We start from the raw sequence: 19522 nt of genomic DNA, 5'->3' as shown, positions 1-19522 counted from the left end.
GCCTCGAACAGACCTTCCTATTCACAAAGAGGAAAATTCAGTTTATACACAAAGATTTTCTTTGCTGTTACCAAGGGCTTTTCACATCTACTTAATGCTATTCAATTTTGAGAGTGCCAGGAACTACGGTACCAACAGAAAATAAGACAGTTTGTTCAAGAATAAGGGGAAAAAGAGGGAAATACAGAGGCAACCCAAGAAATAGACACTTAACTACAGAGAACAAACTGATGGTCACCAGAGGGGAGGTGAGTAGGGGGATGTGTGAAACAGGTGATGCTGATTGAAGGAGGGCACTTATTGTGATCAGAACCCACTGATGTATGGAAGTGTTGACTCACCATATTACACACCCACAACTAATAGCACACTATGTTAACTAACTAGAATTTAAATGAAAACATTTTTAAAATTAAAAAAAATTTTAAAGATGTGATTTGTTTTCTGAACAAGGTCATAAGCTCATAAATAAGACAGATATTTATATAACTAATGAAAATTAAATGATTAAGTCAATATTAGTTATACAGGAAATTTTCAATATGGAAACACAATAGAAGTAATTCTTGTTATTCATATTTATAATGGCCTTAGGAATTACTTCAGGGGCAACTGCGTGGCTCTGTAAGTTAGGCATCTACCTTTGGCTCAGGTCCCGATCTTGGGCTCCTCAGATAGAGCCCCATGTTGGGCTCCCTGCTCAGAGAGGAGCCTGCTTCTCCCTCTCCCTCTCCCTCTGCCTCTCCTCCCACTCACTCACTCATGCTATCACTGTCTCTCAAATAAATAAATAAAAACTTTAAAAAAAAAAAAATGACTTCTTATCTGATCTTAACCTTGAAAATAAAGTAGGATGTCTTCAAGTTAGGCGATTGTCAAGTGATGAATGGAGAGAAGTTGTCTGGGAGTCTAAAAAAAAAAAAAAAATGTTTGACCTACAAATGCAAAATATGTCTAAAGCACCTGTCAGTTCTGTGAGGTTGAGATGTTGCAAATTTGGAGCAACTGGGGAAAAAAATGGCAACAAAAGTAGATTGGCTGTTAATATTATTTAAAGGGAACAGACTTTGTCTGTTACGAAAAATGGTCAGCCATAAATTGTTTTGAAGTTGGAAAGCATTTTGGATATATTTATCTGACAGCTATATAGAAAAGGGAAAGGATGGAAAAGGGAGCAAAGACTAAAATTTGATGAGGTTTGCCCTAGTGAGAGAAATTTATGAACTCATGCATTGCTATCACAGTGAAATAAGATCAAGAAATTAACCTTTTTAAAGTAGCCTCTCAGTTTTAGGCACTAATCTAAAAATGTTACTTACCCCACACACCATTCTTCTGCCAACACAGCCAGTAGGGACTGTCACGACCCACTTTTTAAAACATAAATTTCAGCTCCAAGAATATTGTCGCATGAACAGACACTTCTCCAATGAAGACATACAAATGGCTATCAGACACATGAAAAAATGTTCATCATCACTAGCCATCAGGGAGATTCAAATTAAAACCACATTGAGATACCACCTTACACCAGTTAGAATGGCCAAAATTAGCAGGACAGGAAACAAAGTGTGTTGGAGAGGATGTGGAGAAAGGGGAACCCTCTTCCACTGTTGGTGGGAATGCAAGTTGGTGCAGCAACTTTGGAGAACAGTGTGGAGATTCCTCAAGAAATTAAAAATAGAGCTTCCCTAATACCCTGCAATTGCACTACTGGATATTTACCCCAAAGATACAGATGTAGTGAAAAGAACGGCCATCTGTACCCCGATGTTTAGAGCAGCAATGGCCACGGTTGCCAAACTGTGGAAAGAACCAAGATGTCCTTCAACGGACAAATGGATAAGTAAGATGTGGTCCATATACACTATGGAGTATTATGCCTCCATCAGAAAGGATGAATACCCAACTTTTCTAGCAACATGGACGAGACTGGAAGAGATTATGCTGAGTGAAATAAGTCAAGCAGAGAGAGTCAATTATGTGGTTTCACTTATTTGTGGAGCATAACAAATATCATGGAGGACATGGGGAGATGAAGAGGAGAAGGGAGTTGAGGGAAATTGGAAGGGGAGGTGAACCATGAGAGACTATGGACTCTGAAAAACAATCTGAGGCTTTTGAAGGGGCTGGGGGTGGGAGGCTGGGGGAGCCAGGTGGTGGGTATTATGGAGGGCACGTATTGCATGGAGCACCGGGTGTGGTGCATAAACAATGAATTCTGTTACACTGAAAAGAAAGAAAGAAGGAAGAGAATATTGTCACAACTTAAAGAACAGAGCTGGAAACTTTTCTAAATTTCCTAGACATAATTTTCTCATCTTTGAAATGGGTTAAGAAAAAGAGACCTTTCTAGACTACTGGAAATGAGATGCCCTCCTGACCTGGGCCTGGGGGGTGGGGGGTGGGGGGCAAGGGGATGGTAGAGGGCAGGATGCGGGAAGGGGTGAGAGCAGTGGAACAAAGGTAGCCCCAGCAGGCAGCCATGTCCTAACCCTTCACCACAGGGTAGAGACTAGGTAAAATACTGCAAAGTCTTCATGATTATTTATTGAAACTTCACCAGTTTTACTATTTGTTTCCTTGGTAATATCTCTAAAAAGAAAAAGGGAAAATTCTGTGCATCCTGTATCCAAGCCAGGGAAAGACTGAGAAGTTGAGAGACAGTTCTGTTGTCCAGCACACTACAGAAGAAAGAACCAGAACCTGCATAGAGGGCAAGCACACCCAACTATGAGAACTGGTGAGGAAGACCACAAAAAGTTTCCAAATGCATTGTTGTATTTACTCCATGCCTGCTCAGTACCTAGCACATAGAAAGCACACAAAATCGTTCAATCCCCGGCCTTCCAGGTTTATTCCCCTCACCCTCTAAATTTAATTACCAGACTAGGAAAATCCACTCCTATGTTCATTGCTATAGTACCCCTGAGAAATGGCCAACGCTGTCCTGAAAATAAAATCATATGAACAGAGGCCAGGAGAGGCTTGTGAGGATGGGCCTGCTGTGGAGAGCAGCCACCACCAGGTCCATCTGTGGCCACACAACCACTGCAAGAATATGTAGGGACCAGAGGAAAGCCATTCTGCCAGAGAAGCTGGAAGAAATCAAAATCAATATGAAAATGCCACTGGGTCTGATGCACAAAGGAATAGCAAGCTAAAGTGATGGAGAGAGAGCAAGTCTTAAGTAACTGAAAAGAGAAGTGAAGAGGATCAGTTCACAGATGTTGATGGACATTGGATACCTTGGCAGCAGCATGCAGGAATGTTCTTTGGAGTGGAAAACTATACCTGCTACAGAGCTTGCCAGGTGGGGGCTGGTCTCTGGGTGAAGTTGCATGAACTGGAATGGTTCCTCAAGGAACTCAAGGGCACCTTAAAAAACTCAAGTTCAGGGCACCCGGGTGGCTCAGTGGGTTAAGCCTCTGACATTGGCTTGGGTCATGATCTCAGGGTCCTGGGATTGAGCCCTGAGCTGGGCTCTCTGCTCAGCGGGGAGCCTGGTTCCCTCTTTCTCTCTGCCTGCCTCTCTGCCTACTTGTGATCTCTCTCTGTCAAGGAAATAAATAAAATCCTTAAAAAAAAAAAAAAAAAAAAACTCAAGTGCCTCATGGAGGCTTCTGCAGCCTTAACCCAAGCATCTTCTCTCCCCTGGACAAGTGTTCTATCCCTGATTTGTGTTGTGGAGTTGCTGCTCATACCCAGGGCCCTCTCACTATCTGCCCACTGTGTCAGTGTGCCCACAGCTTATGCTTTCCCCTCTGACTTCATGAGGAGTCTGATCATCAGACCACCTACCTCAGGGATGGTAACATATTATCAATGTTTCCCAATCAATTGTAAACTTTCTGAGGTCTGAGAATGGTCTGTTAAGGTATGCATGCTCCCATAATCCAGCACACTGATACACTGTGTGATTCCCAGTAATGATAAATACTGAATGGGAGGCATTAACGGTGATGATAGGAGCCATGAATGAGGCCCTTCCAGAACCTAAAATGTTTACAGTAATCAGGCTCTGATGTCAGTGTGGAACCCTCTCCGGAGAGGCTCAAAGCACCAGGTACATTGAGAGCTAAGACATGGTTGCAAGTCCAAAGTGTCCCCTCTCCCCCTCCCAGACAGCCCTTTCCACTCTACTGGGAAAGTCCGTATTTGTGACTCTGGTCCAGTGGGGTGCTGGTAAAAAGTCCTTTAATAATAAATTCTTCAAAAAGCCCTGTTTTACATTATGGTGTCTGCCAATTCCTTAGGTGAAAATACTGCTATGTAGTCAGTTTCAATCTATGAGCATGATGTCCCTATACACAGAGTTTGAAAGAAATGTAGCATACATATCTTAAGCAGATCTCAGAAAACCAATTGGGAAACACTGACAATATGCCACTAACCCCAGTAGGTGGTCCTTGTGAAATCAGAGGGCAAGGAATGAGCTTCAGCCCCCCACAGCTATCAACACTCCTATTCAACCCACTTAGCTACCCACAAAGCTCCTAATACTTTCAACCATTCTCCTTAGGCCCCACACCCCCACAATGGCCGGTTTTCCTCCTGAAATGTCACTTCACAGCAGTCACCTGCTTCAGAGGGAGTTCTCAAGGGCTAGAATGGGATGAATTGAAGGATTCTGAGCAATAGGCAGCAGGCAGCAGAGTCTTTATGCATTTGCCTAAAGACCGCAGAGGAAGCTGACACCCAAGGGACTGCAGCTGAATGCACATGCCTCAGGTCCTGAGGGTTCCCTGGTCACGCCCACACCAGATTCCATGTACACATGGACTACTTTCAAGAAATGCAATGTTAGCCTTGTTATGTAAAATAGCTCTGTTTCTGTTTCAGTGGAAAGTAAACAAATTAATCCCATTACCAATCAAAATATATAACCTGAAAATCAATATACAAATTATTTTTTATAAATTTGCTTTCTTAGGACAGCTTTCTATTTAAAGAAAAACTGTATAGTACACAGTTGCCATAGACCCAGTTTCCCCTGCTAGCATTTTACATTGGTGTGGCATGTTTGGTACAATTAATGAAATAATATGGATGAATTTTCATCAAGTAATATCCGTACTTTATTCAGACTCCTTTAGTTTTTACCTGCTGTCATTTTTCTATTCCAAGAGCCCATTCAGAATACCACATGGTATTTAGAAGTAACTTCTCTTTAGGCTGCGCTAACTTTCCTTGTCATTGATGACTTTTACAAGCTAAACCAGTAGAGGTCGAGTATTTTATAAGATGACCCTCAAATGGGATTTGCCTGATGTTCCTTTTGTGATTATGCTGAGGTTATAGGGTTTGAGGAGGAAGAAGGCAGAGGAAAGTTACAGTTTTTATCACATTTTAACAAGGGTACTTAGTATAACATGCCTCATGGCTGCTGATGTTGATTTCATTCACATGGCCGAGTCTTTCCCGCTCCTCCACTGCAGAGTTACTCTTCGTCTCCCTTTCCAGAATGAACTCTCCAGAGGAAAGTCACTAACTGACTTTCCTAACAGCCCACACTTAGGTGGGGAGTTTTGCTCCACTTCCTTGTGGCATGAGTATGTATATAAGTTGTAAGAATTCTTCTGCACAGGATTTCTGTCCTCCCCCACACTGATGTACTTATTCAATTATTTGTTGATGTTAGTATGGGAGCTTGGATATTTCTTTGGGTTATAATCCACTATGCTTTATTTTGTTGCCCAAATTCTTCATATTTGGCTACTGGAAGAGCTTTTAGTTGATTCCTGTGTTCCTTTAATATCTACCATCACTGTGTTTTGCTTGGTTTTGTTTGGCATGCCTCTACTCTCTGGCACAAGATGCTCCAGAAACACCTTATGCATGTCCTGCCCCAGGCCTAAGATCAGCAATTTCTCCACAGGACCCTGTTCCTCTTAGAGGAGAATGGTTTTAGACACCAAAATCTGGGCACTAAAAAATCTCCTGTGTTTCACGTCATCAACCATCTCCCTTCTCTTCAGACTCCTGGAAACCACTGGTCCTTTAACCATTGCTCTAGTTTGGCTTTTTCCATATTGTCATATAGAATCATACCCATATAATCTTTTCAAACTGTCTTCTTTCACTTACCAATACATATATAAAATTCATACTTTTTTTTCCTGACTTCATAGCTCATTTTGTTTTGTCACTGAATATTCCATTGTATGAATATGCCACAGTTTGTTTCTCCATTTATCTTATAAAATAAATTTATCATTTATTTCTCCATTATTCCTTGCTTCAAGTTTTGGTAATTATGAATAATGCTGCTGTAAACATTTATTATGTAGGTTTTTAAGTGGGCATCAATTTAGAATCAGTGGAATAAACACCCAGGAAAACAGCTGTTGAATCATACAGTAAGGCTATGCTTAGCCTTGTAAGAAACTGCCCACTGTCTTCCAAAGTGACTGTTTGTCACACTCCCACTAGCAATGAATGAAAGTTCTTTGCCACATCTTCACCAACAACCTGGATCATCAGATTTGCACATATAAGCCACTGTAAAAGGTGTGTGATGGTATCTCTTTGTTTTCATTTAATTTTCAATTTGCCAATGACAAATGATGCTGAGTATCTTTTCATATGCTTTTTTAACCATCTATATATCACTCTTACTAAGGTATCCATTCAGATATTTTGTTCATTTTATAACTGGGCTGCTTTTCATTGTTGAGTTTTAAGAGTTCTTTGTATATGTTGGATATTAGTCCTTTAGCAGAGATACAGTTTTTTAAAGATTTTATTTATTTATTTGAGAGACAGAAAAAGAGAGAGTGAACACAAGTAGGGGGCAGAGACAGAGGGAGAGAGAAAAGCAGACTCTCCACTGAGCAGGGAGCCTGATGTGGGGCTTGATCCCAGGACCCTGAGATCACGATCTGAGCGAAAGGCAGACGCTTAACTGACAAGCCCCCCAGTACCTGCAGAGATGCAGTCTTTTTCTTTTCTTTCTTTTTTTTTTTTTCAGATATTCCTTTTGAAAATATTTTCTCCTGGGGCACCTGGCTAGCTCAGTCATTGCAACATGCAACACTTGATATTGGGGTTGTGAGTTCAAGCCCCACATTGGCTGTAGAGATTAATTTAAAAAATAGATTTTTTTTTAAAAAGAGAGAAAATATATTTTCTCCTAATTTGTGGATTGTATTTTCATTTTTCTCAACAGTGTCTTTCAAAGAAAAACAGCTTTTTGGTTTTTGTGGTCTTTTTTAATTGAATAGTTTATATATAATGTTATATTCTTTTCAGGTGTGCAACATATATTTTATACATTATCAATGCTTACCATGATAAATGTAGTCACCATCTATAACCATACGTTATTACATAACATTATTCTAATATTATTGACTAATATTATTCTCTGTATATGCTATACTTTTCATCTTCCGTGATTTGTTTTATAACTGGAAGTTTGTACTTCTTAATCCCCATCACCTATTTCACTCATCCCCCTAGTTCCCTTCCCTCTGGAATCTGGAAACCACCAGTTTGTTCTCCATATGTATGCATCTGTTTCTGTTTATTAGCTTCTTCATTCATTTGGGGGGGGTTAGATTCCACATAAAAGTGATATCACATGGTATGCTTTTGCACAGTGAAAGAAACCATCAACAAAATTAAAAGGTTTACTGAATGGAACAAAATATTTGTAAATAATGTATCTAATAAAAGGTTAACATACAAAATATATAAGGAATTCATATAACTCAACACCAAAATAATATTAATAAAATAATAATCTAATTAAAAAGGAAGAGGGCAACTGAATAGACATTATTCCAAAGAAGACAGATAGCCAAGAGTTGCCTGGAAAGATGCTGACCACAACTCATCATCAGGGAAATGCAAATCAAAACCACAATGAGGTAACACTTCACACCAGTAAGAATGGCTAGTATCAAAAAGTCGAGAGATAACAAATATTGGCAAAGATGTGGAAAAAAGGGAACCCTCATGTACTGTTGGTAAGAATATAAACCGGTGCAGCTACTGGTGAGAAATAGTATGGATATTCCTCAAAAAACTAAAACTAGGGGTGCCTGGGTGGTTCAGTCGGTTAAGTGTCTGCTTCGGCTCAGGTCATGATCCCAGAGTCCTGGCATCAAGTCCCCCATCAAGCTCCCCACTCAGCAGGCAGCCTGCTTCTCCCTCTCCTCCCTTCTCCTGCTCTCTCTCACTATCTCTGCCTCTCTCTCTCTCTCCAATAAATAAAATCTTTAAAAAAAAGAAAAAGCACTAAACTAAACTAGAAGCACCACATGATCCACTTCTGGTTATATACCCAAGGGAAAAAAAACACTAATTCAAAAAGACATATGGGGCGCCTGGGTGGCTCAGGTCATGATCTAAGGGTCCTGGGATCGAGCCCCATATCGGGTTCTCTGCTCAGCGGGGAGCCTGCTTCCCCCACCCGTCTCTCTGCTTGCCTCTCTGCCTACTTGTGATCTCTGTCTATAAATAAATAAATAAATACAATCTTTAAAAAAAAAAAGACATATATACCCATGTTTACTGCAGAATTATTTAAAATAGCCAAGATATGGAAGGAAGCAACTAAAAAGTCCATAAATAGATGAATGGACAAAAAAGATGTGGTACATATACATATGCAGGAATATTACTCACCCATAGAAAGGAATGAAATCTTGCCATTTGCAACAACACAGGTGGACCTAAAGGACATTGTGTTAAGTGAAATAAGTCAGAGAATCATTTGTTGAAATGTCAGTCCTTTCTCCATTGAGTTGCTTTTGTTCCTCTGTCAGAGATAACTGACTCTACATGTGTGTGTCTATTTCTGGGCTCCCTATTCTGCTCCGCTGATCTATGTGTATATTCTTTCAACAATGTCATACTGTTCGGATTACTGCTGATTTACAGAAGGTCTTGAATTCAGGTAGTGTGAATACTTCAATTTTGCTCCCCATTAGTACTGTGTTGGCTATTCTGGCTTTTGCCTTTCCATAAGTACTTTAGAATCATGTTTGTCAATACTTATAAAATCGTTAATATGGGGATGGGGGTGCCTGGGTGGCTCAGTTGGTTAATCAGGTCATGATCCCAGGGTCCTGGGATCAAGCCCCACATCGAGCTCCCTGCTCAGTGGGGAACCTGCTTCTCCCTCTGCCCCTCTCCCTGGTCATGCTTTCTTTCTCTCTCTCTCTCAAATAAATAAATCTCTCTCAATCTTCAGAAAAAAATTATTGGGATTCTGATTGGAATTACATTCAAAGTTAGGAAAAATTAACATCTTAACAATACTGTATTCTAATCTATAGGCACTGAATCTCTATACATTTCTCCATACCTTATTTGATTCTATCATCAGAGTTTTGTAGGTTTTCACATATATACCTTGCACATATTTTGTTAGATTTATATCTAAGTATTTCATATGTTTTCCTAGTGGTATTTTATTTTATTTTTAAAGACACTTATTTGAGGGGGAGTGGGGGGAACAGAAGGAGAAGGAGAAAATCTCAAGTAGACTCCCCACTGAGCACAGACCCTGATGATCATGACCTGAACCGAAACCAAGAATCCTAGCTTAACTGACTGAGCCATCCAGGTGCCCCTCCTGGTAGTATTTCAAATTATATTTTTCTTTTAATTTGAAATCCATTTGTCTAAGGTTGTATGGAGGGAAAGAACTGACTGACTTATATTTACACTCGTTGGTTCCGGAAGTGGTTTGGGTTTTGTTTTGGGTTTTGTTTTTTTTTTTTAATCAGTTCTTTGGAATTTTCTACACAGACACTTGCATCATCTGTGAGTAGACATAGTATTGATTTTTCCTTTCCAATTAGTATATCCTGTATTTCCTTTCTTGTTACACTAAGTAAGACTTCTAGTACAATGTTGAATAAGACCGACAAGAAAGTACATCCTTACTTGGTTTCCTGTCTTATGGAGAAGGTATTCAGTTTATCACCATTAAGTATAATGTTATCTGTAGATATGTTTATAGACTTCTCTGTCAGGCTGGGGGAGTTTCTCTTTACTCCACTTCCCTGGGAGTTTTACCATGAGTTAGTGTTTAGTTTTTTAAAGTGCTGTTTCTGCAATAATTAGTAAAATAATTAGTAAAAAAATATATATTTTTTAGCCTTTTGATATGGTAAATTACCATGATCAATTTTCAGATACTGAGCCAGCTTTGCACACCTGGAATAAATCCCACACACACATGGTATACACTTCATTTTAATGTGGGGGACTCTATTTGCTAATATTTTCCTTGAGGCTTTTTGCATCTATGTTCATGAACTTGCCCTGTAGCTTTCCTTTTTGGGGTTCTTCTTTCCAGCTTCATTGAGGTAGGATAGACCAAAAAATTCTATTTGTTTAGCGGTGGAAGAAGTGATGCCAACACGGTGGTGGCCTAAGTGGTTTCTCTTTTCTCTCATTTTTTAACAACTGATCAGACTGATCTGTAACTGAACAAAATTGCCTCTACACAGCACACGAAGGAACCCAGGGGATAGGTAGCCCATCTGTGCATCTGAATATAAAGGGAGGCTCTGGGTAAGGGCTATGGATCCAAAGGAGTCCACAAGTCTGCCCTGCCCCATTCCTGGAGACCCCGTGGTGGGATGGGTGAGGGGTGGGAGGAGAGAAAGAACACCAAACCCCTGGTGAGGGCAAAACTGGGCATACAACCGTGGTCAAAAGAGAATTTACAGAACTCTGGCCTTCCTGAAGAGAGATTCCAGCACATCATGGGAGTGGGATCCAGGTGAGTTTGGAAGAAAGGGATGAACTCGCAGAAGTACCCGCTTTCCCAGAGTGACCCTGAAAGGGCTAAACTTTTGGCAGCACCAGCTGGCAACTTCTCCAGCAGCGGGGTGGGAAGCAGCTTCTCCCATGCAGGAGGTGGAAAGCAAAAGCCTGGTGTACCTGTTGCCTGGGTTAGGGCCGGAGAAACCCGTTTCTCTCCAGCAGCACCCAGATTTCTGAGATGGGTCCTCCATGAGTGGAGGGAGTGATCAGAAAGGAAAGGAAGCAGATAAGAATATCAAAGAACATTAAAGAAATGCACTTGGAGCTGTGTGCTTCAGGACTTTAGCAGGAACTCTACGACAGACCTCTGGGAGTACCCCAGTACCCCACAGAGCCTCAGGTGCTAAGCCACATTTCCCACCACTCTGCTACCAGCTCCCTGGACACCCTCCCAAGTGTATCCTGGAGAACCAGCTCCCACAGAAGAAACCACAAATTCGATCTAGAGCGCCACCTTCTGAACATGAAAGAAAGGGGTTTTTTGTTTTGTTTTTTTCTATGCTACTAAGTTTGTAGTGTTGTGTTTTGCATTTATGACTTCATTCCTTTGTCAATAAGTCTTTGTTCTATTCTTTCAAAATTGACTTAGATATTTTTAGTCATTTATTCTTCTATATAATATAAAAAATAAGCTTACTATGTACCTCTAGAAATCCAACTGGAATCTTAATTAGGAATTTACTAAAGTTACAGAATAATTTAAAGAGAATTATAATTTTTTATAACTACATCTATACTACTCCAGTTAATTAGAAATATTTTTATGATCTTTAATAGTTTTTTATAACTTCACTGTAGAAGTCTTATATATTCTTTCTTTAGCTAATTCTTAGCTATTTTATAGATGTGTTGCTATTATAAATAGTATCTAATTTTATCTTACTTGTTCTTGTTTCTTTTTTTTAATTCAATTAATTTATTTTCAGAAAAACAGTATTCATTATTTTTTCACCACACCCAATGCTCCATGCAAAACGTACCCTCTATAATACCCACCACCTGGTACCCCGACCTCCCACCCCCCGCCCCCTCAAAACCCTCAGATTGTTTTTCAGAGTCCATAGTCTCTCATGGTTCACCTCCCCTTCCAATTTACCCCAACTCCCTTCTCTTCTCTAACACCCCTTGTCCTCCATGATATTTGTTATGCTCCACAAATAAGTGAAACCATATGAAAATTGACTCTCTCTGCTTGACTTATTTCACTCAGCATAATCTCTTCCAGTCCCGTCCATGTTGCAGCCTCTTTGGAGAACAGTGTGGAGATTCCTCAAGAAATTAAAAATAGAACTTCCCTATGACCCTGCAATTGCACTCCTGGGTGTTTACCCCAAAGATACAGATGTCGTGAAAAGAAGGGCCATCTGTACCCCCAATGTTTATAGCAGCAATGGTCACGGTCGCCAAACTGTGGAAAGAACCAAGATGCCCTTCAACGGACAAATGGATGAGGAAGATGTGGTCCATATACACTATGGAGTATTATGCCTCCATCAGAAAGGATGAATACCCAACTTTTGTAGCAACATAGACGGGACTGGAAGAAAGGTTTCTAATTGCCAGTCTGTTTAATTGTAAGAAAGTAAACATGAATTTTTTTTTGCTCCTCTCAAAATTGATATTTACTCAATATATAACAGTATATTAGTTTCATGTGCACAACATAATGCGTCAGTATTTGTACATGTGACAAATGATCACTATAATCAACCTAGTTAACGTCCATCACCACACAATCACAAACTTATTTTCTTGTGATGGAACTTTTAAGATCTACTCTCTCAGCAACTTTCAAATATACAGTGTGATTGACTATACTCACCATGCTATACATTATATCTCGTGATTTCTGTATTTTATAACTGCGAGTTTGCACCTTTCACCGCCTTTACCCATGTCACTCACACCCCAGCCTCCAGCAACCACAAATTTGTTCTCTGTATCTGTGAGCTCAGTAGGTGGGTTTTTTTAATTCCACATATAACTAGGATGTTACAGTATTTATTTTTCTGTATCTGATTTATTTCACTTAGCATAATGCTTTCAGGGTCCATCCATGTTCTTACAAATGGCAAGATTACCTTCCTTTTTATGGTGAAAAAATATTCTATTGAATATATATATATGTGTGTGTGTATACATATACATTATATATATTATTTATATATATGTTTTATAGCATGGTGAGTGTGTATGTGTGTGTGTATATACATATACATTACATATATTATATAAATGTTTTATAGCATGGTGAGTGTGTGTGTGTGTGTGTGTATACTATATATATTTTTTTTCTTTATTCATTTATCCACCAATGAATCCTTGTCACTTCCATGTCTTGGTTATATTTGTAAATAATGCTGCAATGTATGTGAGGGTGCAGAAATCTTTTTGAGTTGGTATTTTTCTTTCCTTGGAGTAAATACCCACACAGTGGAATTTCTGGATTATATGGTAGTTGTATTTTTAATTTCCTGAGGAACCTCCACTCTGTTTTTCATAGTGGCTGCACCAATCTACATTTCCACCAACAGTGTACAAGGGTTCCCTTTTCTCCACATCCTCACCAACACTTGTTATCTCTTGCCTTCTTGGTGACAGTCATTCTAATAGGTTTGAGGTGATAATTTGTATTTGTATTTGATTTTGTATTTCTCTGATGATGAGGGATATTAAGCATCTTTTTATGTGTCTGTTGGTCATCTCATGTGTTCTTTGGAAAAATGTCCATTCATTTCCTTTGCCCACTTTTTAATCAGTTGGGTTTTTGCTACTGAATTATATAAATTCAACAACTCATACATATTTTCGATATTAACTTTTTATTGGAATACCACATATTTTATCTCATTCCATATGTACATTTTCATTGTGCTGATGCTTTCCTTTGTTGCACAGAATCATTTTAGTTTGATGCAGTTCCACTTGTTTATTTTTGCTTTTGTGGCTTTTGCTTTTGGTGTCAAATCTAGAAAATCATTGCCAAGACTAATGTCAAGGAGCTTACCTGCTGTTTTCTTCAAGGAATTTTATGGTTTCATGTCTTATATTCAAGTCTTTAATCCACTTTGAGTTAGTTTTTGCATATGGCATAAGATAGTAATTCAGTTTCATTCATTTGCATGTGGCTGTCCAGTTTTCCCAGCACCATTTATTGAAGAGACTGTCTTTTTCCCCATTGTATATTCTTGGCTTCTCTACCATGAATTAACTGACCATATATGTGGGGGGTAGTTCTGGGCTGTCAATTCTCCTTCATTATTCAATGTCTCTGTTTTCATGGAAATGCCACTATTTTGATCATTATAGCGTTGTTCAAGCTTGAAATCAGAGAGTGTGATGCTTCTACATTATAATTTCTCAAGATTTTTTTGGCTATTCAAGGTCTTTTCTGGTTCCACACATATTTTAGGACTTTTTGTTCCAATGGTGAAAAACACCATTGGAATTTTGGTATAGATTGCAGTAAATCTGTAGATTACTTTAATAATTTTTTTTTTATTTCTTTTCAGCGCAACAGAATTCATTGTTTTTGCACCACACCCAGTGCTCCACGCAATATGTGCCCTCCTTAATACCCACCACCTGGCTCCCCCAACCTTCCCCTCCTTGCCCCTTCAAAACCCTCAGGTTGTTTTTCAGAGTCCATAGTCTCTCATGGTTCCTCTCTCCTTCCAATTTCCCTGAACTCCCTTCTCCTTTCTATATTTCTACGTCCTCCATGTTATTTGTTATGCTCTACAAATTAGTGAAACTATATGATAATTGGCTTTCTCTGCTTAACTTATTTCACTCAGCATAATCTCTTCCAGTCCTGTCCATATTGCTACAAAAGTTGGTATTCATCCTTTCTGATGGAGGCATAATACTCCATAGTGTATATGGACCACATCTTCCTTATCCATTCGTCCGTTGAAGGACATCTTGGTTCTTTCCACAGTTTGGTGACCGTGGCCATTGCTGCTATAAACATTGGGGGTACAGATGGCCCTTTTTTTCACTACATCTGTATCTATGGGGTAAACACCCAGTAGTGCAATTGCAGGGTCATGGGGAAGCTCTATTTTTAATTTCTTAAGGAATCTTCACACTGTTCTCCAAAGTGGCTGCACCAACTTGCATTCCCACCAACAGTGTAGGAGGGTTCCCCTTTCTCCACATCCTCTCCAACACACATTGTTTCCTGTCTTGCTAATTTTGGCCATTCTAACTGGTGTAAGGTGGTATCTCAATGTGGTTTTAATTTGAATCTCCCTGATGGCTAGTGATGATGAACATTTTTTCATGTGTCTCATAGCCATTTGTATGTCTTCTTTGGAGAAAATCTATAAAAAACCCACAGCAAATATCATCCTCAATGGGAAAAAGCTCACAGCCTTCCTGTTGAGATCAGGAATATGACAAGGATGCCCACTCACCACTCTTGTTCAACATAGTATTAGAAATCCTAGCAACAGCAATCAGACAAAGAGAAATAAAAGGTATCCAAATTGGCAATGAAGAAGTCAAACTCTCTCTCTTTGCAGATGACATGATTCTTTATATTGAAAACCCAAAAGACTCCACCCCCAAACTACTAGAACTCATACAGCAATACAGCAACATGGCAGGATACAAAGTCAATATGCAGAAATCAGTGGCTTTCTTATACACTAACAATGAAAATACAGAAAGGGAAATTAGAGAATCGATTCCATTTACTATAGCACCAAGAACCATAAGATACCTGGGAATAAACCTAACCAAAGAGGTAAAGGATCTGTACTCGAGGAACTACAGAACACTCATGAAAGAAATTGAAGAAGACACAAAAAGATGGAAGACCATCCCATGCTCTTGGATCAGTAGAATAAACATTGTTAAAATGTCTATACTGCCAAGAGCAATCTATACTTTCAATGCTATTCCAATCAAAATTCCATCAGCATTCTTCAAAGAGCTGGAGCAAATAATCCTAAAATTTGTATGGAATCAGAAGAGACCCCAAATTGCTAAGGAAATGTTGAAAAACAAAAATAAAACTGGAGGCATCACGTTACCTGATTTCAAGCTTTATTACAAAGCTGTGATCACCAAGACAGCATGGTACTGGCATAAAAACAGACACATAGAACAGTGGAACAGAGTAGAGAGCCCAGATATGGACCCTCAATTCTATGGTCAAATAATCTTCGACAAAACAGGAAAAAATATACAGTGGAAAAAAGGCAGTCCCTTCAATAAATGGTGCTGGGAAAACTGGGCAGCTATATGTAGAAGAATGAAACTCGACCATTCTCTTACACCATACACAAAGATAAACTCGAAATGGATAAAAGACCTCAATGTGAGACAGGAATCCATCACAATCTTAGAGGAGAACATAGGCAGTAATCTCTTCGATATCAGCCACAGCAACTTCTTTCAAGATATGTCTCCAAAGGCAAAGGAAACAAATGCAAAAATAAACTTTTGGGACTTCATCAAAATCAAAAGCTTCTGCACAGCCAAGGAATCAGTCAACAAAACAAAGAGGCAACCCACTGAATGGGAGAAGATATTTGCAAATGACAGTACAGACAAAAGGTTGATATCCAGGATCTATAATGAACTCCTCAAACTCAACACACACAAAACAGACAATCATATCAAAAAATGGGCAGAAGACATGGACAGACACTTCTCCAATAAAGACATACAAATGGCTATCAGACAAATGAAAAAATGTTCATCATCACTAGCCATCAGGGAGATTCAAATTAAAACTACATTGAGATATCACCTTACACCAATTAGAATGGCCAAAATTAGCAAGACAGGAAACAACATATGTTGGAGAGGATGTGGAGAAAGGGGAACCCTCTTACACTGTTGGTGGGAATGCAAGTTGGTGCAGCCTCTTTGGAGAACAGTGTGGAGATTCCTCAAGAAATTAAAAATGGAACTTCCCTATGACCCTGCAATTGCACTCCTGGGTATTTACCCCAAGGATACAGATGTCGTGAAAAGAAGGGCCATATGTACCCCAATGTTTATAGCAGCAATGGCCACGGTCGCCAAACTATGGAAAGAACCAAGATGCCCTCAACGGACAAATGGATAAGGAAGATGTGGTCCATATACACTATGGAGTATTATTGATGCATTTCTAATAATCAGACTATTGTTTAAAAGGACAAACTTCAGGAAAAAAAAAATCATGCTGTCTCGGGTTCTTTGCAGATGGCAGTTGGCCCAGCCAGAAATGACAAACCTCTCTGAGGTTATTTGGCCAATAGAAAATATAACTCCTGAAAACTCCCTGATAAATTTACTCCATAAATTAAAGTTACTGAGTTTTTCCTACTGTTTCAGTTGACCCACACCATGCACCAATTTCACTACACTTTCACTGGTAGCTAGAGATGCTAAAAATGCTGTTCTTCTGCCAAGGTTATTTCTGCTTTGGAAAAAATATGTAAGACACCTGCTCCCAAATTTGCTTGGTCTTAATCCCATAAATGATGGGATTCAGCATAGGTGGAACCAGAATGCAGACATTAGCCAATAAGATATGGATATGAGGTGGAATGTGGCCTCCAAACCGCTGAATAAGACTTGTGGAGATCGCAGGCCCATAAAAGAGGATGATGATGCAGACATGGGAGCCACATGTGTTGAGAGTTTTGTTGCGAGCGTCTCGGGAAGGCATGTGGAAGACAGCACGGAGAACCAGCACATAAGAAACAAATATTAACAGGACATCTAAGACCACTGTCGATATGATGACAAAAAGTCCATACCAGATGTTCACTCGAATGTCATTACAAGCATATTTGGCCAAACCAATGTGTTCACAAAAGGTGTGTGGAATAATATTATTTTGACAAAAAGTCAATCTTTTCAGAAGAAATATTATAGGGAAAATTGTACCATAACTTCTCAAGAAGATGATCATACCGACTTTCCCAATCAGTGCACCTGTAAAAATAGTGGTGTATCTCAGGGGGTAGCATATGGCAATGTAGCGGTCAAACGCCATCACCAGCAAGATCCCTGACTCAGAAATGAAGGTGGAAGAGTAGAAAAAAACCTGAGTGATGCATTGATCCAGAGAGATCTCCCCAGCATGGAACCAGAAGACGACCAAGGCCTGGGGTACTATGCAGGTGGAGAGCACGAGGTCTGCTCCAGCCAGCATGCAGAGGAAGAGGTACATGGGTTCATGGAGGCTGCTCTTTATGATAATAATGCAGATGAGCAGGCTGTTCCCAAGCAGGGCAATGACATAGGAAATGATGAAGGGGATCGAAATCCATATGTGCTGGTCTTCAAGGCCAGGGATGCCCAACAGGTAGAAGACTCTGTGGCTAACAGCAGTGTGGTTTAAAGAAATCATGCCTGGGGAGATATTTCAGAACCTCACCTCCTATGCCCACAGACAGGCGAAAACACAGATTTTCTTGTAATATTCTTCGTGAAGACACTAGGAGACTTGGGCATATCTTAAACTCTGTCTTCATGGAACATGCAAATAATAAGACACATACAATGGTGAATAGAAAATATTTCCTGCCCTCAATGAGTGACACTCTAATTAAAGGATACATGTTTCCAATAACCAAAACTATTGTTGTATGTTCTTTCCCTACAAGCAGGTGGTTATGAATGTAGGAAGGAGACAGGGCAGTGGGGGCAGAGGGGCTGAAGGCAATTACAAGATGATTCTTGACTTTGAGATTGAGTCATCTAACATAAGGTAAAGAAGGAAAAGGGGGAATCACCATGAAAAATGTTTGCATTCTTGAAACATTTCCAGCCCAGAGTAGTTGATGCACAGAAAACACTGAAAGGGGGAAGGGGAGGGGCCGCACAGGCAGATTTTTCCTGATGGTGAAGAGCCTTAATCACAACTTCATATTTAGACTCCATCCATCCTTTACACAGGGGGCAGTCAGTAGATGTCTTGAGCCAGTAGTTTAGAACAATTACGCTACTTTAGAAGGTTACTTGTGCACATTTCTTGGAATAGTAATTGGCTGAAGAGACAGGATTCTAAATGGCTAGTGGTATTCTAGGAATAGAATATTATATTGTCACAGAGAAATTAATTTATGCCAGAGATTATAGTAAACACTTTGTAGTCCTTCATATTTTTTTGTATTTAGATACTGAAGATCCACTCCAGGAATTGGTATTTTTCCCATTTCACACGAAGAGTAAATGACACCCAGTGAATGTGAATCACCAAATGTCACAAACCAAGTATGGATAGAAATGAGATTTGAAATTTCAGAATCTATCACATAATTTGCCTACCCATAAGGAAAGTCATGAGTCCATATACCCCAGTGTTTATAGCAGCAATGTCCACAAAGGCCAAACTATGGAAAGAGCTGGGATGCTCTTCAACAGACAAATGGACAAAGAAGATATGGTCCATATATACCATGGAATATTACTCAGCCATCAGAAAGGATGAATATCCACCAGTTTCTATCAACATGGATGGAACTGGAGGGGATTATGTTAAGGGAAGTAAGTCAAGCAAAGAAAGACAATTATCATATGGTTTCACTCATATGTTGAACATAAGGAATAACATAGAAGATACTAGGAGAAGGACAGGAAAGTGAAGGGGGGAAATCAGAGGAGGAGATGAAGCATAGAGACTATGGACTCTGAGGAACAAACTGAGGGTTTTGAAGGGGAGGTGGGTGGGGGGTTGGGTGAGCCTGGTGTTGGGTATTAAGGAGGGCACAGATTGCATGGAGCACTG

General features: G+C 39.6%; 1 protein-coding gene across 1 annotated transcript; it reads right to left on the bottom strand.

Moving 5' to 3' along the window:
- Positions 1-10682: 10682 nt before the first annotated feature.
- LOC131833585 (olfactory receptor 52B4-like) lies at positions 10683-18142 on the bottom strand. The gene is made up of 2 exons (XM_059177078.1): positions 17214-18142; positions 10683-10839 (listed from the first exon to the last, which is right to left on the bottom strand). The coding sequence occupies exons 1-2, from the start codon at positions 18140-18142 to the stop codon at positions 10683-10685; spliced, it is 1086 nt and encodes a 361-aa protein (XP_059033061.1).
- Positions 18143-19522: the final 1380 nt, after the last annotated feature.

The sequence above is a fragment of the Mustela lutreola genome, chromosome 1, assembly GCF_030435805.1.
Source record: "Mustela lutreola isolate mMusLut2 chromosome 1, mMusLut2.pri, whole genome shotgun sequence".
Lineage (NCBI taxonomy): Eukaryota > Metazoa > Chordata > Mammalia > Carnivora > Mustelidae > Mustela > Mustela lutreola.
Note: the sequence above shows the minus strand (reverse complement) of the source record. Positions and strands in the feature narration are given on the sequence as shown.

Bases quoted from the DNA above. Each gene is read 5' to 3' on its own strand.
- LOC131833585 (XM_059177078.1), bottom strand. From the start codon at position 18,142: ATGATTTCTTTAAACCACACTGCTGTTAGCCACAGAGTCTTCTACCTG. The intron at 10,840-17,213 runs TCCAAAGCAGAA...CCCCGCTGCTGG, and splicing joins CAGGTGTCTTACATATTTTT to AGAAGTTGCCAGCTGGTGCT.